The sequence below is a fragment of the Malaclemys terrapin genome, chromosome 8 (assembly GCF_027887155.1).
Source record: "Malaclemys terrapin pileata isolate rMalTer1 chromosome 8, rMalTer1.hap1, whole genome shotgun sequence".
Taxonomy (NCBI): Eukaryota; Metazoa; Chordata; order Testudines; family Emydidae; genus Malaclemys; species Malaclemys terrapin.
The window spans coordinates 104,279,806-104,306,907 of record NC_071512.1 but is presented as its reverse complement, the minus strand read 5'-3'; the positions used below and the strand labels follow the sequence as shown (position 1 = coordinate 104,306,907).

At 43.7% G+C, this 27,102-nt stretch overlaps 2 protein-coding genes across 4 annotated transcripts in view; both read right to left on the bottom strand.

Moving 5' to 3' along the window:
- Nucleotides 1-508: 508 nt before the first annotated feature.
- TAL1 (TAL bHLH transcription factor 1, erythroid differentiation factor) lies at nt 509-18,120 on the bottom strand. 2 transcript variants are annotated; one of them, XM_054038704.1, is made up of 4 exons: nt 18,020-18,120; nt 12,756-13,175; nt 11,215-11,306; nt 509-4,157 (listed from the first exon to the last, which is right to left on the bottom strand). In XM_054038704.1, exons 1-4 carry the CDS (start codon nt 18,031-18,033, stop codon nt 3,739-3,741), a joined length of 945 nt encoding a protein of 314 aa, XP_053894679.1. In that variant the 5' UTR covers nt 18,034-18,120; the 3' UTR covers nt 509-3,738. The 2 variants fall into 2 exon arrangements, with proteins under 2 accessions (XP_053894679.1, XP_053894680.1); XM_054038705.1 differs by lacking the exon at nt 18,020-18,120 and adding an exon at nt 15,474-15,723.
- Nucleotides 18,121-25,236: 7,116 nt separating this feature from the next.
- Nucleotides 25,237-27,102, bottom strand: part of STIL (STIL centriolar assembly protein) — a 33,713-nt gene continuing 31,847 nt past the window's right edge. For both annotated transcript variants that reach the window (XM_054038703.1, XM_054038702.1), the window contains exon 17: nt 25,237-27,002. In XM_054038703.1, the coding sequence (XP_053894678.1) occupies nt 26,171-27,002 (832 nt within the window). In that variant the 3' untranslated portion in view covers nt 25,237-26,170. The remainder of the gene's footprint in view (nt 27,003-27,102) is intronic.

Here is a 27,102-nt window from a genome sequence, read left to right as displayed (position 1 = left end):
TCTCATGATTTTTAAGTCAATCTTGCCTTTTATTTTTTTTTTAAAGCTACGCTCATGCTTGAGGTTGGCAGTACTGGACTCCCTACAGCTTGAGCTAAAGGTTACGTCTACACTACAGGAGGGGATCGATTTCAGATACGCAAATTCAGCTAGGGGAATAGCGTAGCTGAATTCGACGTATCCAATCCGACTTACCCCGCTGTGAGGACGGCGGCAAATCGACCGCCGCGGCTCCCCTGTCGACGGCGCTTACTCCTACCTGGGCTGGTGGAGTACACGCGTCGATTCGGGGATCGATTATCGCGTCCCGACGAGACGCGATAAATCGATCCCCGAGAGATCGATTTCTACCCGCCGATCCGGGCGGGTAGTGAAGACAAGCCCAAAGAGACGGCAGTCGACTCCCATCTTCTGTTATAACACCCACTGACATCCGGTTGCAGTTACAGCTCATGAAAATGGAGGGAAAAAATACTGAATGACAAGCATTAAGAAAAAGAGCAGAGGCTGATTTGTAAAACTTTATTTAGAAATATTCTCGATATATTCATTATATATATATATTTATATATACACACACATTACAACAAATGTGTTTTCTAAATAGCACATCCACAGTGGGTTGCCTAATCGGCTTTACAAAGATAATAAGGGTACCAGGTCTGGTTACTTAACTTCTGCAGAAAAATGCAGAAACCAAAGGAATTTTAAAAAAAGAAAAGAAAAGAATTCATCACAGAGTACAACATTGACTGAAAGTGCTGATTCCAAACATAAATGGGATGATGTTATATACACCAAGACATAGAGCAGGCAGAAAGAAGAGACGGAGAAATAGGAGCTGTACCATTCAAATCACAATTAAAGTACAACTATACATACCTCAGATATACTTCAGTTGTATTCTGCTAAGAGGCTACAAATATGTGTGTTTTGTAAAAGGGTTATAAGTTGTACCATTTTTGTCTTCCTTTCAGATACAAAAAAAAAGGGGCGGGAGGGGGGATTTCTAACATTTGAAATGACTTGTCTTGGAATATCCATCCAAAAAGGGGTAAAATGTCATTATTATTTCAATCCCTTAAAAAAAGGAATAAGACTGCATCTTCGTAACAAAATGTCTCTCCCTCCTCCCCCAGAAACTACTGAGTCCCTGATCTTGCAAAGTGATGAGCGCCCCCTGCAGGAGCTAAGAATCCTCAGCATCTCTCAGGCTCAGGTTCCAATGTCTTACCCCACTAGATAGTTCCCCTCATCACAGAAAGCGTCCCGGACCAGCGTCTGAGTTGAAGTCAGAGACAACTCCCTTTGGAGCAAGGTCTGGCCTTTAGATAAGACCAGACGGTGAAACTGACCCTGACTAATGCCCACATAATGAAAGTCTCACCTGAGCCCCATTTGAGGACTTTATATGTGCAATGTACTGGCCCTCTGCATAGGGGTGAATTCTGAGACCATTTACGGGATTGGGATCCCCCTAAAATATCAATGGGGAACTCAGAGCATCCTCCTAAATATACCCACACACCACACCGAGAGAACCCAGCCTCGCTCATATTACTTCCAAGACAGTATCGACCCATTTTCATAAACAGGCATTAAAAAAAAGAAGTGACTGTACCCTGAAATAAAAATAGGGTCAACCTGGCTTTCCAATAGGCAAACTAGTGGCTCTAAATGCTCACACATGGAAATATCTGCATTGCCTTGTACCTCAACACCTATGATAAATAAGAGATAGGGCTGTATGAAGTGTACTCATTCTAGTGATTTTTCCCTTACAAAGAAGGGGGCTTTCCAGCGTTGTGTGGATTTTTCTGAATCTCTGTTGAGGAAGTGGATAACGAGAACGTTTGTTTCTGGTGCGATGGCTCCGTCGATCATTAGCAAGTGGGAAAAAGAGAGTCCTATGTCGGTTCTGCTGTTCATGGGATATGCAGGGTCTAGCTCCTCAGCCTGTGTAAACTGCCATAGTATGGGAGTCAATGGAACGACCCTGATGTGCGCTAGTTGAGAATCGAGGCCACACTTTTTAAGTACTCTGCTTTTTTAAAAGTGTCCTTCAATGGACATCTCCAGATGGAGGATCATTTCTGTTTTAAAGTGATCTGGTTATATGTGGCCACCAACTTACAGTACGTCTGCATGCCTGGGAATTGCTGTATGTGTCGCTAATAGCACTGAATCTCGGGCTACATCTACACTACCCGCTGGGTCGGCGGGTAGCGATCGATCTATCGGGGATCGATTTATCGCGTGTAGTGTAGACGCGATAAATCGATCCCCGAGCGGTCTCCTGTCGACTGCTGTACTGGATCCAGCTCGGCGAGAGGCAGAAGCAGAGTCGACGGGGGAGCCGCGGCAATCGACCCCGTGCCGTGAGGATCCAAGGTAAGTCGAACTAAGATACATCGACTTCAGCTATGCTATTCTCGTAGCTGAAGTTGCGTATCTTAGGTCGATCCCCTCCCCCCCAGTGTAGACCAGGCCTTAGTGTAAATCTACACAGCAGGAACAAACCCGCGGCTGTGAGTCTCAGAGCCCAGGTCAACTGCTTTGCTTCTGAGAAGTCTAGAGATGGCCACACATCCTTGTGTAGACAAGGCTCTGGCGGAAGTCTTAAGTAGACAAAGAGGCAGGATCAACCCAGGGGGCTAATGAACAGACTGGAGAGGGGAGGGTACGTGAAATAACCATCCTTTCCAAATGGGTAAAACCCAACAAGTCAAAGCACATAATTCAATCTCTTTTATATCCCTTCTACACACACACAATTTGTTATTCCACCCCTGCCTTTGTTTTTAACTAAAATACCAGGATGACAATTGCAAGGAAAATTCCTGCTCGCCCATACTGAAATGTGTAATCCTCGGGTGACGTCTTGTCCCCACTGAAGCCAGTGACAAGATTCCCGTAGACTTCAACAGGGCCAGGATTTCAGCCATTGCGCAGTAGTTGGGAGGGGAGAGAACAGGAAACATCTGTGTACCTTTTCTTTCAGTGGATACTGCATGACGGTTATTAAACAGAAGTAATTCCACATCATAAATACAACACCTCAAACAATCCAAAGTTAGGCTAAGGTTTTGTGGGGGGGTTTGGGGAAAAAAAAAGTCTCATTCCTTGTAATAGTTCTTTAGTGGGAAGCATTTTTCAGCTCTTTACAAAAGTACAGTCAAAAGCTCTTGGACAACAAGAAGGCTTTGTCCTAGCTTCCACACCAACAAGTTGCATATACGTCATCAGAATGGTTTGGAGAGATGCTGCAGAACGGTTAGAGATTTTGGTAGTTTCCAAGTGCCACATGCAAATGGAAGGGACATGTAGCTTCCATTGGCAGTGAAAGAGGGAGTTGCTGCCTGTTTCTGATCCATGATTATTCTGTTTCAAGAGACCATCATCCAATCACTTGATATTGAAGAGGTGTCAGCAATGTTCCCTCCCCCCATCCAGTATTACATCCATGAACAATATGTACAATAAGATGACTTTTATCTCCGTCCGATCAAGTACCTAAATGATGAATGTCCACTTGATTTGGTCTTGTTCTCCATCAGCTCACTGTCCTTGTAGTTCAGGGATTGTGACCTTTAGAAATATTGGAGTGAGAACTTGATGAGCTCAAGTTCCTGTTTTCTTTTTGGAGATGTCGAGCTGAGAAAATAGGGTGTAATTCCAAGACCCAAAGACTTAGGGTTTACTTTCCCCTCTGTGTTTTAGGAGGGATCTGTAAGGTCGTCATCGCTGGGCATTGCCTTCTACAGGAAGAATGGAGTGATGAAGAGTCCTTGTATGCTTTGAATCTAATGTTTCATGTTCTTCTGTGAAGCTGTCCGGGCTCCCTGCTCCATCTAAAGAACTTCCACAGCTAGAGTTTGGAGACAACATGTCCTGCAGGAGGTCCTCTTGGACTATCCCAGTGTCTTTGTTCGCTTTGCCCCTTTGGTTTCCTTCTTCTTCCTGGTCATTAAGCAGTTTGGCCAGGAAGTTGATGTATTTCATAGCCAGACGTAAAATTTCATTCTTGCTCAGTTTTTTGTCAGGTGGGTGGGTCGGAATGAGTTTACGAAGCTCTGCGAATGCACCGTTGACATTCTGTTGTCTCCACCTTTCCCGGCTATTGGTAAAAATGCGGCGGACCACTTTTGTATGGGGACCTGAAATTACAATAGTGCATGATTAGGGGCAGCATTAAACAGATTATTTATCATTTCACTTAAGGGTCAAAATTTCCCAATGTGACTAACTTTAGGCACCTACTTCCCTAGGTAGGCATCTCAACAGAAGTGGGCTGGCTTTTAGAATTGCCACAACTTCCGTTCGAGCCAATGGGAACTGAAAATCAGATCATTTCTATTAAGGCGTCTAACTTTAGTCAGCTAAGTTTGAAAGCTTAGGCCATATATGTGATTAGCAGGCTGTTTGTTTTCATCATATCCCAGTGATAAAGGACTTGTACAAGGTTAGCTCATGCAGCTGCCTTGTATTTTATACTTCATTAACTTCTCTTAACATTGGCCAAAACAGATATGACAAGAGACAACGTGAGAGAGCAGAGGTTTTGGTGGTTCTATGGTCAGGATGCAGATACTTGTCTAAATCATTTATTTGATACAAACCCAAAGCTGGTAGGGAGCTTAAAGCTGTTACGTGTCCATTTGATGGCCTATGTGAAATGAGTTGCTGGTACTCAGCCCAATTCCTTGGGAACAGGTAGCCACATTACAAAACCAGCCTCCCTCCCAGTTTGAGCATTGATCTGCTAAACCCAGGGTTGTAAATTCAATCCTTGAGGGGGCCATTTAGGGATCTGGGGCAAAAATCTGTCTGGGGATTGGTCCCGCTTTGAGCAGGGGGTTGGACTAGATGACCTCCTAAGGCCCCTTCCAACCCTGACATTCTATGACCAAAACCAAACAAACAAAAATTAGTGCCTGTGTTGGAATTCTGAATGGAGACCAGGAACCAAATCATCCTGGAACCCCTATCAGTTTTAGAAGCTTTCTCTTCGGGTCAGCATTGGCAAAATGCAGGAATGTTGGCAAAGCAGCTGGAGTGCCTTACAATGACGCTGTTGCTGACCATGCTTTTCCTGTCCTGTAGATACCCTCAACCTGATTCTATTTTGATTGACTTTTGTAGGAGGGGAAACAATAAAATACTGCTGTTAATTTAGCCTGGCAAGCAGTGAACTCCATTTAAAATGGCTAGTTTCACCCCATTTAGAATGAATGTGTTAACCTAAAACAGGTAACATCCCAGAAGACCAGATAGATAGCAACATTGACTGTGTGCTCTCCTTTCAATGTGTGATCATAACGCCTACTGCCCTTGTTGGGGGGGGGGGTTGTATGCATGGAGGGGAAAGATTCATCAGTGGGTCCTGCCATGCGTAAGATCCAGGTTGGAGTGCAATCTCAGCATCCCGTTTCCCTGGACCAGTGGAAGCATGTACAACCGGGCACTCATTCCAACTATTGGACAGTGCAACTTCTATCCAAATAGTACTCACCGAGTGTATTATTATTAATACATATTTTGCTTTCCATAAATCGTTATTGAAGGAGCCTAGCAGGAGACCTCATGAGGGTTGCCATGGCAAAAACCACTCTAAAGATGAGAGACATGCCTGGAAAAGCACAACACCAAGGACAAATGTATGTATAATATCTATGGGGGTGACACTGAATGACAGATCACATGGCCGTGTACAGCACATGACCACACGCTATACTCTTGAAATCCCTTGTCTGATTACTGCATCATGGTGGGAATAAGTCCCTGACCAATATGCACCTGCCTGTGGTCAGCTGTTTAGACTGCCCAGTGTTCCATCATCACCCAATGCTCGTGCCTACCAGTGGGATGCTCTAGCCATGTGCCCACTGCACTGTGCGTGTTTTGGTTGTTAACACACACTTGGACTCCTGGGGTGGGGAGTTCAGCTATAGCAAATGGATAATAGACGATGTGCTCTGAAGCTCACTTATAATATTGTTGCAACATACTAGTCAAATGCGGCTGCCTCCTGATACACCCACCCTCAAGATCAGAGAAGACAGAAATCCCAAACGCTAGGAAATGAAATGCTGGCTGGGGAAAAGAAAACACTGACACATGATGTGTTGCGAGAAAAATCCATTCCATGGGCTTTGCAGCTGGAAACACTTCTAAGCAACTGCAGTCATTGCTGCGACAGATTCAAGCTACGCGCCCCTCCAAACCAAATCAGCCACGTATAAGCAAACAGACACATCTCAATCACATTACCAGGAGCCGCATAGTTGAAATGCACAATCGTCCCTTTCCCCTCCCCACCATTAAAAATAAATCCAACCCAAATAACAACAAGAACAATCACAGAAAATGGGAAGGACTGAGGTCCATCACTACCCACCCCAGATTCCCCTCTCCCCTGCATACGCAGGACATTGATCATGTGGGATACGCCCACCTGATCCTAACAGATGCTCAATGCGCCAGAGGAAGGCGAAAAAGCCAAGGTGTCTGCCAATGCCCTGTCTGCCAATGCACCGTGGGGGGAAAATGTCCTTCCTGACCCCAAATCTGGTGATCAGTTCAACCCTGTGCATGAGAGCAAGAATCACCATGATTAAGTAAAAATTTAATTTTGCAACTTTCAGTTTCCTTAGGGGGATCTAGCTATCTGGGCACTTACTGGGCTTCCATCCCTGTAGCATCTAAGCACTTCACAAGCATGAATGAATTTACCCTCATGATTGCCATGTAAGGTCAAAAGCACTCTCATCCCCATTTTACAGATGGGAAGGAGAGGCTCAGAGAGATCAGAGTGACCTGACCAAGGTCACAATGGGAGTTGCTGGCAGAGCCAGGACTAAAACCCACATCTCCACAATCCCAGTCAAGCACCTAAGCCATGAGGCCATTCTTCCACTCCCAAAGAGCACCACAACCGAGCATTTAAATGCAGTTGTAAGATCTTAACGACAGGGACTGTTTCTTACTCTGGATTTGTACAGCACCCTGAACACAGGTCCCCAGTGCTAGGTGGGGCATCCAGGCAATACCATGACACAAATAATAACAATAGTAGAGCTATTTGCACCGCTAGCCTATAATTAAAGATCTCGCAGGTATGTTTACGCTGCACATTAAGCCCGGGCTCGGACTCAGGTTTGAGCCCCCGGCCTTTTTCCATCCACATGCAAATCAGCCTGACTCGGGTCAGCAAGCACTCAGGAGCTGGGTCCTCCTAGGACCCTGCTGGGGGGTGGGTCAGAGCCCGAGTCCTGCTGAGACTCAGGTCCAAGCCTGGTCACTTTGCACTGTGGACACAGCTCGAGCTGCAGACCTTGCAGAATGTGTGCACTAGCACAGGTGTGAGGCCCAGGTCCAGCAATTGCAAACCCAGGTTTACAATACAGTGTGGACACTCAAGCATTAGCATGAGCTTGGAAACATCAAGTGCACAAGTGCAGGGCCCACAGACCTAGGTTTACAACGCAGTGTAGACATAACCTCAGTGCTCCTGTTACAAAGCCCAATTCCAAGACTCAAACATACTCCTCCGAGCTTAAAAAAATATATCAAGAAACATGGAAATCAGATTCTCATGCAGAGAGGGTTTTGTTTAATTTTACAAAATCTCTTCTGCTGCTTTTGAATTTGAGTGGGAAAATATTAGAGATCACTAGCCTAACAAAAAATTGAAAATACCAAGGGTCCAATCTTGCATGCACAGAATACCCATTGAGTTCACTGGGGGGCTGGTGTCCCTAAGGAATCCATTCATAAATTTTTTAAAATGCTGTGATCATCTAAGACGGGGTAGGCAACCTCTGGCACGCGTGCCAAAGGTGGCACGCAAGCTGATTTTCAGTGGAACTCACACTGCCTGGGTCCTGGCCACCGGTCCGGGGGGCTCTGCATTTTAATTTAATTTTAAATGAAGCTTCTTAAACATTTTAAAACCCTTATTTACTTTACATACAACAATAGTTTAGTTATATATTATAGACTTACAGAAAGAGACCTTCTAAAAAAAGTTTAAAATGTATAACCGGCACGCAAAACCTTAAATTAGAGTGAATAAATGAAGACTCGGCACACCACTTCTGAAAGGTTGCCAATCCCTGATCTAAGATGACATCAGGCATAATGCAGACCATAGAATTTCACCCCAATTCCTGTGTTGACATCAGACACAATGCAGGTGTAGAATTTCTTCTCCAGATTCCTGCATCAAACCCAGTAACTATGGCTGAACTGAAGCATATCTTTTAGAAAAACAGTCATCCTTTCTTGATTTAAAGATTTGAAGTGATGGATAACACAGGACGCTTTATGGATAGGTCAAGAAAAATTGAGGTATTCTTCTAAATGAAATTTGTCTGGTAATTAATTCAGAAGCTTGAATAGGGCTTTCTCCATAATTTGTTAAATATAACAAATATCAAAAGGAGAAGTGGTAGAAATTTTTCAAAATCCCAACAGAATTTTTTTGCAAACAGTTTTCAAAACTTTGTGTGAACTTTATGTATTTAGTTGTTTTGCAGCTGGCTTGGAGAGCGGTCAAAACATTTTAACCCTTCGACAAAACGTTTTCACGAAAAAGGATTTTGATTGGAGTTACTTTGGAGGCTTCACAACTGTTCCTCTCTGAAGCACTCAGCTTGTGCAGTTCAGGGCTGAGCCCTGTGGGGGTAAACATGAAGGTTGGGAGAAAGCCAGGAAGTCAGGTGGTTTGTTACTCATGATCCAATAAGCTGAGAGGAGCAGGCATTGCAGGTGGGGGAAGAATCTGTCCAGCTGACATCAGAAGCTACTGAGACTCTACTTGCAATATATATTGTTTTCTTAGAATCTTCAGACATATTTCTGGGTCAGTGACTGGCCCGTCTGCTATCAGTTTCTTCTAAGTGCAGGTTTTAAACATGCCAGATTAAGCCACTATCCTGGTTGGCAGAGGAAGCAACTGAAAGGCCTAAAAATGGCCACCATACTCTCATTTCTGTACCTCACTTATGCGCTGTCCAGGCCCCTGCCCCTGTGAATGCCAATTCTCCACCTGCTCATTCTGGTTTGATCATAAATCGAACTGACTTGCAAAGCTTAAGAGCGGCCATTGATCCAAAAACTGAAATTTGCATACCTACACTGCTCGTATTTTAGGAGAAAAAGTCCAGGCCTATTTTGCCATTCTATCTCCCAAAGAGCGCTCCTAGTTTAATGTCTCTGTTTCTCCCCCCAAATGACCCATGTTGCAAATCTTGTCAGATATGAAATACTCCTTGACAGACAAACCATAACTGTTCTGAAGACATTACACTTTCTTGTATCAGCTGCAGTCCATTGATGTCAGTGGAAGTTGCATGTTCATGTTTAGGGGCACAACTTTGCCCTGTTTATGTGACTGGCTAAATATAAATTTGATCCAAAACCCCTTGGAATCTTTCCACTGACTTCAGCACCCTCTGGGCCTGCAAACACTCACCCATGTAACTTTAAGGTTATTCACATGCATAAGTGTTTGCAGGCTCAGGGTCCCAGTCTGCTCCCTGAGATACACCCCCCAAAACTATCCTAGTTCAGAGGCCTGATCCGGCAAATACTTAATCAACCAATTTGGGATCCGCAGGACCAGGCCCAATGATTATACCTAATACATTATCTGGTAAATACATATTCACTTTTCTTTCAAATACATTTATATATGTACTGCTCATCTAAACAGTTATTGTGTGTAATATATATAAGTAAAACTTCACATCTACGCTAAAAACAAGTAAACTCAGCGGTAAGGTTAAAACTCTTGCTCAGACTCTCATGACATTGATACACACTTGTGTTTTTATTTGTCAGCCTTAATTATTATTTATATAATGGTAGAACCTAAAGGCTCCAACCAAGATAAGGACCCTATTCTGCTAGGTGCTGTACAGAAACATGGTGAGAGACAGTCCCTGCCCGAACCAGCTTACAATATAAATGGACAAACAGACAAAGGATGGAGGGAAAGGGAATAACATAAATGCAGTGAGACTGGAGTGATGTTTTGCAAGCATTATGTTAGCCTCACAATTTTCTTTTGAAATGTGGAGGACTGGGGTTTTATTTGGATAGGTTAGCTAAAAAGAAAGACAAATGAAGGTAGCTGAATTTTCGGGCTTTTCTGGATTTCAATGTTTTATCATTTAAAATGTATTTTCTTTTTATCCTTTCATCTCATTTATATAGATATCTGTCACTGTGGAGAGCTTTAGGCTTTGATTTAAAAACTAAGGACCTTTGACTGGAAACATACACTACATAGGAGTGTTTACTCACACAGGCATTCCCACTGAAACCAATAGGACTGCGCATGGGGTAGGTAGTGAGATAATATCCTAGGCTTTTTAATTCCTTCCGTACTTTGAAAGATTTTTTAAAATACATTATAAACTCTGGGCCATCAGTCTGGAAGCAGAACTGGTCAATTTCAAAGGGCAATTCGGCTTGAGAGCGTCTGGCACAAGGCAAGCCTCTATATGGTGACTTGCTGAAGTGTCTTTGCAAATACTGCACCTCAGAAGAATGGCCCCCATTCAGCAAAGCACTCAAGCATGTATATAATTCTCACTACAATGGGACTTAGGCCTGGTCTACACTTAAAACTTATACTGGCATAGCTATGTCAGTCCAGGGGTGAAAAAACCACATTCCCTAGACTATGTAGTATGTTGATAAAACCCCCAGTGTGGATGCAGCTATGCTGACAGAGGACCACTTCGGTCAGCATAGCTAACGTTGTTCAGGGAGGTGGTGTTCCTACACTGGCAGAAAAACTCCTTCTGTCTTGTATACTGTATCTACACTAGGGGGCTAGGCCAGCATGGACTCTGTAGACATTGCCTTAAACAAGTGCTAAGTGGTTTGCAGAATAGGGATGGAATTAAACACCTGCTAGAGTGCATTGCTGAACTGGGGTAATATTATTAAGTCCTTCATCATCAGACTGGTTACCAGATGGAGCGGGAAATATTGGCTCTATTATCCAGGAGTCAAGACCCAGGGCAGGAGTAAGCTATCAGACAGTAGGAGTGATGTCATCCTCTCCCTCATCCTTTTATTGCTTTGTATTTTATCCCAACACATGTTGGTCTAAGCAACCTTCCCATGTCACCAACATTAAGCACCAGCTACATCCCTTTGCACTTGATATACACCATCAGGAGCGGAAGAAAAGATTCTCACCATCACTGATCTCCACTTCATAAGGAGATGGTCTTCTTTTCATTCTGTTGTTGTTGTACATTGAGAAGCTGTCTGGCTCTCCAAAAAACCCACTGCAAACAAGGTACAAAGAGAAGGTCAGAAAAAAAATGAGGAGGAAAACACACAGACACACTTCATGAAGGGTTCTCCCGTGTCGCCGGGGTTCTTCGAGATGGACGCTGCACATTTCCACTCGTGGGGAGCACCATGGGCATCTGTGCAGCAGCCACTTGAAGAAGAACTATTAGATATTATAGGCCAGATCTTCAGCTGGTGGAAATCAGCTTACTCCACTGACATCAAAGGGACTTTCAAATCTATCAAGCTATGCCACTTGATACCAGTTGAGGATATATGAATGCATGTGTGAGTGTACAGATATATATACACATACACACATTATACATACACACATTATACATACATTTACATATGCAGCATAACAGACATCTGTCTTAAGTGACCAGGATAAAAATGTGTAGGTCTTCCAATCAATGTGATAGAATTCTAATACTTTTATTTGCACTTTCTGGCATGTCTTTTAAGACAGCAGGCCACCTGATCTCTAGAACAGGTTTCTCTAGATGATATATAACACACATATGCTGAACTATTATTAATTTGTATTGAATGAGAGAAAATGGAACTGAATTGCATTATATAACTGCATTGTAGGGTGTGTGTGTGTGTGTATTTATTTACACACGCTACATACAATGCATATTCTGAAGCAATTTCTTCCCACTCTCATGATTATTTGTAGGGTCACACACATCTCACCCAGTGCAAAGAGCTGAGAGATTTCTTCAAGGAAACAAAAAAATTGCCCGTTCGATAAATATAGCACTGTCTACGTTTACACCTTTGCATTTAAAATATTACATTTTAATATAATTTTAACGTATGATTGATATATATATATATACACATATACACCCTTGTTCCAAGGGCTACAACAGACGTTTGCTTTGCAAAATTACATACATACAAACTGTCCCACAATTATCCACACACAAATATTACATGCCCAGATAGAGAAAGGTTCCTTTGCCAGACAACCTCCTGTCCTTATGAACTTCGGTTTTTATGATTAGATAGATAGATAGATGGGGTGTACGGGGATAGATAGATAGATAGATAGATAGATAGATGGGGTGTATGTAGATAGATAGATAGATAGATAGATGGGGTGTATGGGGATAGATAGATTGAGGGGGTGTATGTAGATAGATAGATAGATAGATGGGGTGTATGGGGATAGATAGATTGAGGGGGTGTATGTAGATAGATAGATAGATAGATAGATAGATACGTGCAGGACAGGAAGACAGAGAGAGGTCGGAGAGAGAGAAGAGAAATAATCCTGCAGTTTTCCGAAGAAACGGTACTAAAGACTTCATCTCAGGATAGGACAGGGCGCGGATGCTGCTGTAGGACACTGAGTGAGGAGACGGACAGACAGACAGACAGACAGACAGAGCCTCCCGGGGACAGACGGGGAGATCGGGCAGGGCACGGACCTGTTGATGGTGGCCAGCGGCTGGCCGATGTTGTAGAGCATGGCTCTGCCGGCCGCCGGCAGGGGAAGCGCCGGGGGGCTCAGCTGCACCATGCGGGCGTCGCAGGCGGCCTCGGCCGGGGCTCTGCACGGCTCGGCGCCCGGCGCTCTCTGCATCGCCTCGCCGGGCGCCTCGCGGCCTTTTATGTCCCTGCGCACCAGCTCGATCACCGGCACGGCGGCGGCGGGGGGCCCGGGGGAGGGCCGGCCGGTCTCCTTGGAAACCCCATTGAGCAGCAGCTGGGGCTCTCCTGGGACCTCCATCTCCCCGCGGCTGCTCTCCGACTCGCTCGTGCCTTCCGCTCCCGGATCGTGCTGCTGGGGGGGGCGGGCATCCCGCGGGTCACTGGGGGGCAGCTCCGCCGGCAGCCTCTCCATCGTCCTGGGGGAGAGAGGAGAGGAGGTGAGGGGGGTGGGGGGAGCCGAGGGCACCCCTGCGAGGCGGAGGGACTGCCCGGCCGAGAGGGGGGAGAAAGAAAGAAAGAAAGAAAGAAAGAAAGAAAGAAAGAAAGAAAGAAAGAACTGGGGGAAGGATGGGAAGAAAAGTGAGGATGGACGGAGAGAAAAAGAGAGGGATGGAAAAAAGAAGAAAAGTGGTGGGAGGGGTGGAAAGAAAGAAAGAAAAGGGGGAAGAGGGATGAAAAAGAGGGGGAAAGGAAAAGGGGGGGCAGGAATAAAGGAACAGAAAAGAGGTGACGGTGCCAGATGTTGCCAGTTTGACAGCAGCGTCCAGGCAAGCACACCTCGGCGCCCATTGTTCCGGCCCGGGAGCCAGGCTCCCGCGGCAATGATTCCGTAGCCGGGGAATTAGCCAAACGAGTCTTTGGCTCGGAACAGGGGCACGCTCAGCTATTTGTCCTGAAGCGCTGGGGCAACTTCTCCTACCGGGCAGGGCGAGAGATGAAATCCCGGCCCCATTCAAGTCCCCTGGACCTCCGTGGGACCAGGATTTCACCCAGTATTTAAAAAGATGAGGGTTCACCGGAGCCAGGTGTGGCCAACAGATGGGCTTGGTGCAATCCCCCCAAGCCCAGGGGTCACTATTCCTTTCACCATTAGCCTTAGCTTCATATGTGTGTGTGTGTTGCCTATTTAAGCCTCACATTTAATCTTTCCCTTGATCCAACATTTGCTGTTGCACTGGCAGGTGACTTAGCCACCCCTGGAATCGTTTCTTTTCTATGAATTGTTTTGCAGTCCAGCTAGAGAAAGAGAATAAACTCCAGGGTTTGAAGACGTGGACGTGATGGTGTTTAAAGAATAGCACATTTTTATCGCAGGGTAAACCGAGAGCTTCGGATTTTTCGTTTTATTACAGTTAATGCTGACAAAAGGACGGGGCTAAATAGGCGTTTATTGGCGAGATTGCCAATGGAAACACCGTGTTGCTGCTACCGCAGGTTACGCTTTTGAACTCAACCAACCTTCGTGGAAACTGTTGATTGAAGATGAATGTATCATGGTTACCAGCTCTAAAGAGCATGAGAGAACGTGTCTATTTCTAATTCGAGAACTGTTTAAAGGGTATGATATTTCTATCTGGACACATACACACACTGGATAGTAGTATTTACATATGTATGTGTATCCTAGATTATATACACACGCATATATATACATACACTATAAAATGCAGGGCCATTGTGGCGATTATATTGCATTACAATAATTGTATATACAAATAAATAGCATTATATTATAGTACTTTGCTATAAACATAGTATTGCGTTTGATTGCTTTAACCCTGAACCATTGCGTTCTAATATACACACATCATGTATTTCTCAGCAAAGTCATTGTGATAATTATGTTGTTATATAGGGAGATATAGTTGAAGTATTAAATTCTACTCATGCAACATAGTGATCACAATGGCTTTGCTGAGAAATATATACGGGGTGTGTATATTTTTATACACACACACACCATATATATATATACGAGGGGATAGATAGATAGATAGATAGATAGATAGATAGATAGATAGATAGATGGGGTGTATGGGGATAGATAGATAGATAGATAGATGGGGTGTATGGGGATAGATAGATAGATAGATAGATAGATAGATAGATAGATAGATAGATAGATAGGGTGTATGGGGATAGATAGATAGATAGATAGATTTCCCATTCATTTCAAACGACTAGCTTTGTCTATAACCAAGATGTGGAGTCTGATCAAATATGACAGCAATGGGAAATAGCTATATTGTTCCAAAACCAATGTCTTCTCCGGGGCCTATTCTTGAGTAAGGAGAGCAGCGTCGGGTTAATTTGATGTTTCCTATTTGGGGGACATATTACACCGTCGATTTTTGTTTTAAGCAGACTGGCCCGTGGCTTTGGGCCGAAAGACCCCAATCCTGTAGCTGGACTACCTGGTCGTATCCAAAATGTGTTAGGTACATTTGAAGTCAATCTATAGGCGCCTTCTCTAGCCATTAGCCAAGGCAGGCAGGAGACAGGACCCATCAGCTGGGCAAGGAGCTGATTAGTGGCTCACCTGCCATCAGACAAACACATGGATGTAATATTACAGAAAACGCATTTAACGCTGAGAAATTATTGTTTCCTCCTGAAGTTTGGTTTGTTCATTTCAGGGCTGGTGTAAAAAAAGGAGGCCCAGTGCTTTGTCGAAAGCAGAAGTCTGATCTGATCCCAGACTCAGCCTTTCTAACCTTAATTTCCTTGGCTTCTGCGGGGTTCAGTTAACCAGGTCGTTTGTAGAGAAGACCTGAAAAAAATCCCAGGACGCTGGCCCTTTCCCAGCCACCTCTCCAGAAAGGATCCTAAGGGTCTGTCGGGATAGGGCATCGTGTGAGCGATTAGTCACATCTGTCCTAGTGAAGTAGGAACCTCTCGAGTGTCCTGTTCCAACAAAGATCTCTCCGGCTCAGGGCTGCCTTCTCTCCTCTCACCTCAAGGATACTGACGACTTGACAAGGAGAAAGGAAACCCATATCGGAATAATGCAGCTAATTCCCGGGGGCCGGGGGAGATCTCTTGCCCCAGTTCCTTTAGATCAACTGCACATTAAAACCTTGGAGCCGGAGAGATCGACATCAAGATAGCAAACGCTGATAGAAAGGTGTGTGGCTACGGATGCCCTCCGTACACCCACCCTAGCCAATCAGAACTAACGGGCTGGGGGGCTGGAGCCAAATATAATCTCCCCTTATGCGTAAATTGGCCTTGGAATTTGGAGATCACATTAAAAAAATCTATATTATTTAGTTTCAATGAATATAGGGTGGTTATATTATTAATAGGGTATATAGACAGAAACACATCCTATCTATGCACACTATATTTATGATCTTTAATTAAATTATATATATATTTATAATTTACAAATACTTACTTAGATATATAATTTAATTAAAGATAAGTATTTATAAATTATAAATATATATATAATTTAAAGATCATAAATATAGTGTGCATAGATAGGATGTGTTTCTGTCTATATACCCTATTAATAATATAAATATAACATATACATATATATATATCTATATAATTAAAACACGTTTATACTTATTTATTTGTTTTTTATATATATATATATAACAAATTTATAATATATGTAATATATATGTAAATATCTTGTTCTTCATATTCATATATTTCTATTAATATATGGGTTCTATTAATATAATGGGTTTAACATGAATGCAAACCCCTTACTAACATAAATATAGAATATAAAGACTTCTCTCTACATATATCCCATCACACATATAGGTCGAAATAAAACAAACGATTTATTTGTATTACCGGACTAGAGCTGAAAACAGGATGTTTGTTTTCAGCTGGCATTTCTCAAACCGATGCCTGCAGATTTGCAGACATGCTATTAAAAGTGCAGGGCCTAAAAATTAAACCTAAAAGCCAGTCGGAGATGAATACGCAGGTTGAAGCTTTTATATAGTACAGTCTTTGTCAGAATTTCTCATTGAAAGTTTGAGATGGGATCCAATCCTGAATATCGGTTATTTTCAGTCCCACCCACACAATAGAAATATTTCCCTCCTGTCAATTACTTTAGTATGACATTAATTATGAATCAGGATGATTTTTTTTAAAAAATCCCGGTATTTGTGACTGCTTAAGGGATGTAATCCTAAAGGATATATAAACTCCCTGTGTCGATAGTCTGCCTAATATGTCTGTCTACTCCACATCTCTCGCTATAAAATTGCGAAGTGGAAATATTTCATTTTTGGATCTCTTTCAACGAGTTAAACCAGAGTACAATAAAACAAGAAAGAATCAGCAATTTTAAACACATCCTTCCTTTTCCCTTCCCAAGTACACAACGCAAAATAACAGCGAAACACATAGACAATGACCAACAAGCCATTAGCCAAAGCATTTTCTTTTCTGATCATTTCACAGAGCATTTCCCGAGCCTGTTCAAATGCCGCAGCAGAAAATAATAATCGTTTCATTTTCCGTCGGAAGATAAATAAGTAACCCTTCCCAACCGATTTTCCTCTTTGCCTTCAGAATATTTCGCACTTTTAGAAACACCAGCAGAGAATCTGATCGAATTTGCGTCTTTCGGATCGAATTTGTTACTAGAATAACATGGGGGTGGTGGATCCTATAATTTTAATGTCTTAATTTCCACTTCTCCTACGTAATTTGTGCTGGTCGTAACCCCTGTCCTAGAGTCTTTGTTTAGAACTGTGGATCTGACGGGAAATTTGTACCCATTGATCCAAGTATTAGTTCATTTCCCCTCCAGGAGCAACAACAACAAAAATAGAATGAAATAAAACATTATTTTGGAGTTGCTTCTTGCTAGCTAGATTCAAACAGGGCCTTTCCGATTAACTGGCTCCATAGCAAAACCAGATCCCGATGAAAAGGAACAAAACCAATCCTACCCAAACCTATACCCCCATATCTATACTTCGCTTCTGCATCTGCCCCGAAGAAAGGGTTGTTAATCCTGCCTTCTCCCTGCAGCATCAAATATCCGGCTGCTTTGGGATCAATTTGCTCCACGAAATTTCCCCAAAAGAAAAAGATCCGTCCCTTCCCCCCTGCCTCCACCCATTAAACAACTGAGAATTGTTTTTAATTTTTGTGGCGCATTTTTACATATTGCGCAACAAACGCGAAAATGCTCGCTCACTCTCCAAAAGGAACCCCTGGAAACAATGCGCAAAAAATACAACGCTTTCCCCTTTCTAGATACACACCTCTATATACTCACCATTTGCTTTTCATTGGTAAAAGTGAGTGGAGCCATTTTGTGGCCTATTCATTGCTGCTATATTTTTCCCCCCTCTCTCTCTCTCTCTTACGGTAGTGCTGGGTGGCTTCACTGGAGCAGGATCTAATTCCACATCACGTCCAGTTTCCTATTTAGTATGGAGAACGGAACACTAGAGCAATGTGGCCAACAGAGATAAAGCTCTAGCAATGGCCCGCCTGCCCTGATAAGCTTCTAAACCCATTATTTATGAAATGATTCATTATTATTTGGCAATTTTATCGAAGGAAAGCGGGAACTTATTGCAAGGATATGCATAGGAATAACTTTGGAATGCATGCCTTATAGCTTTTTCTGTGTGTCTGCTTAGAGGCTCTTAAAAAGACACTGTAGAAAAGAGTAATAAAAAATGCACCATGACTGCCCACATTTGAATAGCAATTCTTTATTTTAGTCCTCTTGGAGGTTATTATGCCCCTGCATTTTTTTGATTAAATATGGAACACCTACTCAGTTCTTAATTAAATTTAATGAGCCAAAATAAATTGCTGGAGATATTGAGTGAGGCGGGGGGGGCTGTCTGGGACAATAGGGTAAATAAAGCAAATTGACAGGGAACATTTAAGCAAGATTTCCCCCCCCCCCCAATATTTCTTCACTGCAAGCATAAATGGAGCGGGGGGATCTCTAGTTTTAATTTAATCTGATCAGGTTTAGGAGGGGGTGGTAAAAGACTCTGCAATCCATGTGGGGCTCGGGGATTTAAAGTGGGGAGGAGAGTGTGTGAGAAATAAAAGGTCAATCCTGGAAAATAATCAACTTGAAACTGGGAAAACACAAAAGCATTTCGGATCGTGCTCGGTCAATATAGCTCGGCTGTGAAACGTGTGGTGGAAGGGACTGGGGGAGGAAGACAATCTGATTCTTTAAAACAATAAGACATGGCTGAAAGAGAATGATCTGCCAAGACAGCAAGTGAGTGCCATTTACAAAATAGAAGATCAGGTGGAAAATGATCGCTGTCCTTTAAAGCTGGAATGCTTTAGGGTATTTTTCCCCTATCCTTGAGAAATACGTTGGCTTTTTAAATTCTAAACCATACAATATATGCTATATCAAGGGGATTAACACAAGGTAAAGAATAAATCTGGATCAGTCGTGTGGGGAAGGGTCCACACTAGTTTTTTACAAACGTGCTAACTACCTCGATTGAAATACCAATCTATTCACAGGTGTAGGTCCCACATAAATGCGAATGAACCCTACTAATCAAATAATCACCATTACAATACCGAGCGTGACACACAAATAAACAAAACAAGAAATAACTAAGTAAATAACGAAATCAAATGTAGGATGCCACCCTGGTTTGTCCAGGATTAAATCGTGATTTGGTTGCACGTGTGCTACCTTTTACAATTGCAGAATGGCCAAGCAACCTTCAGGGAAATGACTGCGAAACGGAGTGTGTAGTGTTGGGGCACTCAACTCCCAACGTTGATTTATTTCCCCCGCCCCCCTTGGAACAATGTGATGGCCGCGTGTTTCTCAGGGGTTTTCTGTTTGATCAGCAAAGACACGAGGTAGGGGATAGCTGATGGCTGTGCTGTGAAGGTCTCTGCGCTGGATCACCCTAGTTAGAGGTTGCCTGGGTTTTACCAGCAGTCATGGGAGATGAGAACAAGAATCAGCGTTTATTTTCTTTCTCTTATCCATATGCGCCTACCTGGCTACCTTCCGCTTCCCAGTCCTGGGCGGTTCGCCTCCAGGAGGGTTTGGCGTGGGAGGCTGGCTCTTTGCAAGGGTTCCCCTCATCCCTTTCCTAAAATGCAGCCAGCCTCGTCAATTGTGTGAGACAGAGAAGGCCTTACCCTGCAAACGCGGTATATTGGGCATTTCAGAACAAAGGCTTCCGAGGACACAGGGCCATTTGAAGCCACCAGAATCCTGGTCCTTTCACCCCCCCCCCCCGGCAGGTGAGGAACGAGGGAGAGAAAAGATCGGGTTTGGCTGGGGTTTCACAAGCACCTTTGCGTCCAATTCTCCTTCCACCCAAAGGCCGGTCGCTCCACACGAGCCGGTTCTGATCATTTCGCGCTCGGGCAGCAGAGACCCCCCAAAAACACACAAACCAGAAAGCGGGGGGACGCCAGGCCCTGCAGTTTAGCGGAAGCCACAGCCCCCCAGGTAACGAACCACGATGAATTCGTTATTCGCATTAGACCCCCAAAGGTGGGGAAGGGAATGGGCGTGAGGGGGAATGTGATCCTCTCTAAGGGAGCCAGGAAACCTGTCAAGAAGCAGGTTCCGTCCCCAAGCTTTTCACTTAGTCTCCTGAGACAGGGGTCCCCCCTCTCCTGGGCCCGATCCCGCGAGGCACGACGCCCCCAGGCTCAACCACACATACCCCCCGCCCCCATCATCTGCTCTTGTCTCCGCCACTGAGCATTGAGCCTAACTCCCTGGAGCCCTTTTGCTACCGGTTTGCAAAACCCACCACCTCTTGAGCAAGGCAGCTTGCAGGGTGACACATCTTAAAACACGTGGAGCTAAACCAAAGGCGGGTTGTTTTCCCATCGGCCACCCGCTCTCTGGCTAGATCCAGATCTCGATCTCTCTCTCCGGCCAGGGGAAGGATAGATGAGCAGAAATTATCTCATCTCCCCTCCCTCCTTCCATTCATTGCCAACTCCAAGCTGTCCTTTGGGGGCTGTGGTCTCCTAGGAACGTCCCCCCCCCCCCCGCGTGGAAATGTTTTACCCCCGTGCCCCCCCACCTGTACAAACTGCTGCGAGGTGAAGGGAAAAGGACCCTTGAGCGTCCTTCGTTTCAACTTCCCTGAAGCGGCTTTTCGAGGCCGCCGTGGGAGAGCGGTCCCAGGACTGGATGGATTGATGGGTTTCCTGCCCTGCGTTTGATGTTGGGTGTGAATGGGGCGGGAGGGGGGAAGATATGTGAGCAGTCACGACTGGCAGAGTCTTTGCTGTGCGTGTTTCGAGCTCCATCCAGGAAGCACGATCGGTTTCAGCTCGGCTCGTCTCAGCAACAGGAAGCGTTAAAGATAGACCAGACTTGGCTGGGGAGGGGAGATTAGGAAGTCAAGCCTCTTGTGTGCCTCCCGATCCATATAGCCATGGCTAGGGCCCCAGGATCATCCATTTTACATCATTTCTAGATCACACACGGTGTAGAGCAACAGGGGTCTACATCGCCTTACCCCACCTTCACCATCCCGGTGCCGTGTGAATAGGATCTGCCTTGTAGAGTTTCATACCAACGCCGCCTTTAGTTATAATTAAGGTATTCTCTGCAGGGATGGACACCGACGGTGAAAGCAAGGTGGTCTAATGGTAAAGGACCCACATTTAACAGACCTGGCCTGGATTGTCTACTCTGCCCGAGCCAAAGCCCACTGAAATCACTGGGGAGTTTCTACTGATTTATAATTGTCCGTAGTCTAGAAACTCAGGTTAAATAATTGCCCTATCTGTGAGTATCTTCCCCCCTTCCCCTTTTAATACAGCTTGCCTGTTTAGAAAATAATCTAATTAGGGCAAGGACCTTCACTGTGTGTCTAGTTAACTTTAGGACACCAGCGTGCTGATCTCAGAGGAGATGCCCAGTGGTTATTGCAGCAGAAAGCAATATGAACACCTCCCACCTCCACCCCGGGTAGCACCATAGGCTGGATGGATAAAACGGTTACTCACCTTCTCATAACTGTTGTTCTTCAAGATGTGTTGTTCATGTCCATTCTAATCAGGTGTGTACCTGCATGGCAGCTGGAAGATTTTGCCCCTAGCAGGATCCGTAGGGTCGGCCCGGGTGCCCCCTGAAGTTGTGCCCTCATGGTGCTCACTGTAGTGGTCTGCTGACCTACCCCCCCTTCAGTTCCTTCTTGCCGGCTACTACAACAGAGGGGTAGGAGGGTGGGTATTGGAATGGACATGAACACCACATCTCAAAGAACAAGTTACGAGAAGGTAAGTAACTGTTTTTCCTTGTTCGAGTGGTTGAAAATGACATGAACAATCAGGTTTCTGCCTATCCTTATTCAGGGTCCTGTCTATCCCATGATTCTACAGTTTGTGGGATTTGCTAGAGTCCAACCCCTGCTTCAAGATTGTACTCGAGTGGTTGAGCTTTTGTTTTAAAATTACCTTTCTAGATATCAATAAATAAGGCTTCAGAATGTTGACAGTCTAAACCACTGCAGTTGCTATCTTCCTGAGTTTCCAAGGGAAAATACTGAACAAAACAAAAACACAAAACAAAAATAATAGCTCAGAGGTATGAATGGCCTCATCAATGTTAAGGGGATGTTAACTCTGAAACCTAGCAATGACAGCTTTAAAACATTAAACCATTTTATTATTTGACCAAACACAGCCAGATAGCTATTGGGCTTATACCTGATTACTAGAGGTTTGTACCTTCAAAAAGATTCTGTAGGGGCTTCAAAATATGTAGACAATTGGGGAAAAGGGCTTAAGAGCCAACAAAAATATTCTTGATGATCATTAAACAATCCACTGGTCATAACATGGGCAGAAATATATATGTTAAAGACCACTGGAGTCTAGATGATGCCATTAAATATTTTGCTTTAAATGGCCAATACCTTATCAAAATTCTTAGTCTTCCATTAGCCCCACTTGGAGTATAATGGAAGACGAGGTTGTAGCTTTATTGTAACAAATTGCATACAAAAAATAACCCTGCTAGCTCTAAAAAAATACCAACTACATCCAGGAGGGCCAAAGGTCATGAGATAGGTGCTTACCTGTAGAGGACTGAGAGGCAGAAGGCTACAGCTGGAAAGTGCATCTGATCTCTTGGCTGCACAGAAGCAGAAATTGAGATAAAACCCATGAGGCCATCTATTCATTGCCCTAGGGCACAATGCAGGACTCATTACAGCATATTCTCAGTACTTTTCTCCAGTTCTAATTATCACAGGGTCCCAGAGCTTGGACTCCAGCCAGAGCCCAGAAGTCTACGCAGCAACGAAACAGCCCGAGCCGGCTGGCACAGGCCAGATGCAGCTGTCTAGTTGTTGTGTAGACACACCCTCAGTGGACAGCTTGATGTTAACAAGTAGACATGCTAACCTGTTGAAAGACAGCCCGCTCCCAGCTACCACCCCAATCCCCCCTCCAGCTCTTAGGTTGAGGAAAGTTGGACTCTGCTGAGAAAGGGTCTGATTTCGCTGCAATACCAGTATGTTCCACTACAGATAAATACTTGGAGAGTAATTGTGGGGAGGTTTCCAATTCCCTCATGCCAATCACCCTTTCATTATTTATGCACAGTGGAACAGCTTCAACAGGAGAGAGGTCCACACATCAGAATATCCCTTAACTCAGTGGCTAGCGCATGCTCCTGAGAGGTAGGACACCCCTGTCAAATCTTGTCCCCCCTTCTGCCAGAGAGGGCAATTTGAAGCTGGGTCTCCCACATCCCAGGTGAGTGCTCTAACCACTGGGCTAAAAGTTATAAGGTGGGCACCTCCTCCAGCTCTTTTGTGTAGAGCAAGACAGACTCCCAACTTATTCTGGCAAAAAACTGTAGGCTCCTAAAATGTCCAACTCTGGGCAGCTGGTTCCTGTTCATGTACTGCTAGCAGTGATAGGTGCCTATCTGTGAGAGGGGGCAGGGCTTAGCACACCCCTCTCGAATCAGCATCTCCCATTGGCTAGCTTAGGCAGCTACCCACCTAGCAAGCTGGCATTTGTGGCTCTCATTCTTAGGCATCTAACTTGGCTTTGTGGAGCACAGTATTGTTCTTGGATTTTCTAGGCACCATGATGCTCAGTGTTGCAATGCCTAAGTCCCCTTTATGGATCTCACCTCTAGTACTGGCTTCTGTTCTAAAGTACGAGCTTATTGTACTAGTTATTGTAACGGAAGATATATTTACTGCCCTGGATTCCAGTTGGGCTAAGTAGAGAACCAAACTCCCAGAGGGTTCACATCACATTCAGAGAGGAAGGAGTAAGATTATCTTCTTTACACACTGCAAAACTTTCCAGTGCAAGTGACATTGAGAAAGCCTGCTCTCCACAACCCATAGCCAACCCTTGTAGTGCTACTCTCTGTTCTGTAAAGCCGTTGCGGTCACAGTGGAAGCACAGGGGCAGGGAGAAAGCTTGCTGTTTGTACCGTAGCGCCTTTTCACAGCACTAAATCCCTGCTAAGAGTTCAGAGGTAAAGCAATGGCTTGCTTGGTGGTCTAAAGTGAAAGGAGTTCCATGAAGCAATTTTTTTGCTTCCTAATTTAGCAGTTGGGAAAGAAGGTGGGGGTTCTTAGCTCCTGGAGCAGGGTGAAATCTGGGTTGAGCAACTGTCATTCAAAGCCTGTCATTGATCCATCTTGCATTAGAACATAACGACCATACTGGGTCGGACCAAAGGTCCATCCAGCCCAGTATCCTGTCTACTGACAGTGGCCAATGCCAGGTGCCCCAGAGGAAGTGAACCTAATAGGTAATGATCAAGTGATCTCTCTCCTGCCATCCATCTCCACCCTCTGACAAACAGAGGCTAGGGACACCATTCCTTACCCAGCATGGCTAATAGCCATTAATGGACTTAACCTCCATCGAAACAAGTAACTAAATGCTGATTTAGCATAAATACGCTGATTTATCAGTGAGACACTAGATGGTTCTAGTTCCCTTAGGGCATTCACTTCATTAGGGAGGAGTTTATTTTCCCCATTTATGACTCACTCCAACTTCCCCTGAATTCAGTGGAAAAGCCTGACACTGGACTTCAGTGGGAGCTGGATCAGGCCCTTGGTCCCTATTGACCATGACAATTGATTGCTGTTCTTGGAGTCCTGAGCCGAAGCTATGTTGCAGGCCAGAATTAACAGAGCTCAGGAAGAATTGTTTTTACATGGCTGGAAAGCACCTGATAAAAAGTAGGTAGAGAGGTTACCATTAAAGTCCAGTACATGAAATGCCATTTTCAGTCATATTTAAGATTGTAAATAACTTAGTAAGTGAAGCTAGTGACAACAGCCAAAATATTGAACCAAAAAAATCTAAAAGCTCATTACAGAAATGGACCAGTTAAAGAATGAATAATTTATTAGATTCATGAACTCAAATGTATAAATCTTATAGGATTACAAAAAAAAAGAAAAGGCTATTTCAGTAATACACTCCAGAGTGTTGATAGGTTAATTTACAAATTAACACAGAAGAACAAAGTAAACCAATTAGTTTGCTTGTCTTTATTGAAACTCAAGAGTTGTTAAAAAGTTTGAAAACCATGTGAAACAGCATACTTGCAATTTTACTTAAGGTTAGTCACTCGTTTAACGGTTAACTGTGATTGCTATATTGTAAGTGTTTTAACAAGGATTAAACACCACATCAAACATAAATAAGCAACAGAGCAATAGTCCAGTTTTGTATCATAGGGATTTGCTTGGCCTTTTATGATTAACATGTACTTTTCAAATAAATAGACACTCATTCAGTAGGAAAAAAAAAAACACACACACAAAAAAGATATAAACATTGAGTGCTAATTTTGCTGACGTCCTTCTTAGGTTTTCATGATACATTTAATGTCTATTATATGTGCAATTGTGGCTGAATTTTAAATAATTTTATACTAATTAAAGTCAAGGTTATGCTTTTCCACATACAGTAACCCTGCCATATGCTTGGGTAAACTTTAAAGTCAGTGCGTTCATTCTATTTGAGTTTAAACTCCCACCTATACATTATACCCGATAGCTCAATGTTGGCACAAATGTATAAAAAGGTCAATGATGCTTTAAAAAAAATGCAAGAATTGAAAAGTTAAGTAACAGGCATCATTACAAATATATTGGAGCACAGCTTATGTCCAGACTATACTGAATTGATTGACCTTTTGGATATTAAAGATGTATCCAAATTGTAAACAAAAGTACGTATGTACTTTAAAATCTGACAGCCAAATCCCTGTCAGGTGAGCATCTGGTGGACCAGCACTGTATCACATACTCAGTTTTGTTAGTCCTTTGTTGCCAAGAAAGCTATAAAGGCAACGTAATCATTGGCTTCTTCTAATCTTGTTCAACCTTGAGAAGGCTTCAAATCCAAGAAATGCTGGTTGCCAGTCTATTCCCCCCCCCCCCCCTCAAAAAAAGTTTCAGAACAGCTTTGGCAACTGTCTGAGGTGTTTTACATCGAGAAAGGTACCAACTGAACTCATGCTGTCCGCCTGATTTAATGTCTCAAGCGTGGGAGTTTGTAGATTTTCAGAGAAGATCCGAACATTTCCTAGGTTCTCCCTGTCAGGTTGCTGAGTGAACTCTACTTTCCCAGCTACAAGTTTGGTTTTTGGCTTTAAATCCTTCAGAATCTGCTGTGAATTCTCGTGTGGTTGATGTAGTATTTTTGGAGGAAAGACTTCATTTGTAATATTTCTCAATACAGGACCATTGGATTCTGACAAAGAATAACTTCCAGTTGACTCCTTGTAAGGTTTCAGGTTAATGGATAATCTATCACAAACTCCTTCAGAAGATTCTTTCCAGAAGTTAAAGCCCTCCAACATGGGCTTAAAGTTAGTCTCTAACCCATCTTCACTCTTGCTAATACTAGAGATGCCGCAGTTTTGAGTTTGCAGCTCCTCTTCATCTTCACTATTGTCACTGCTTTGTAGGAGCCCATATCTTTTCATGTACTTCTTAGTTGCAAAGGACATATTGTTTGGTGAAATTAAGCTAAGACCCATCATGCTCTTGTCCATATTTGCATGTAGAAGATTTTGGAAAGATGAATCTTCAGGTTTTTTTTCACTTGTGTGACTGAGAGAAAGCTGCGTCAGTTGACTTTCACTTAGATACTTGAGTGCTATTGCATTTGCCTCCATACTCAAATCAACTCCATTGGGAGTCAACCCACTCATGCCGACATTAACAAATGACATGTAGTTTAGTCCAGGGACCACTGCTTCAGGATTTATGCAGGCCAATACACTAAAACACAAAGCACCAAAAATGAAGTTAATTTAGCTTTATTCTGTGTGCATGTCATTTCAGAATACCAACACAGTGAAGTGTATTCCCCCCCCCAAAC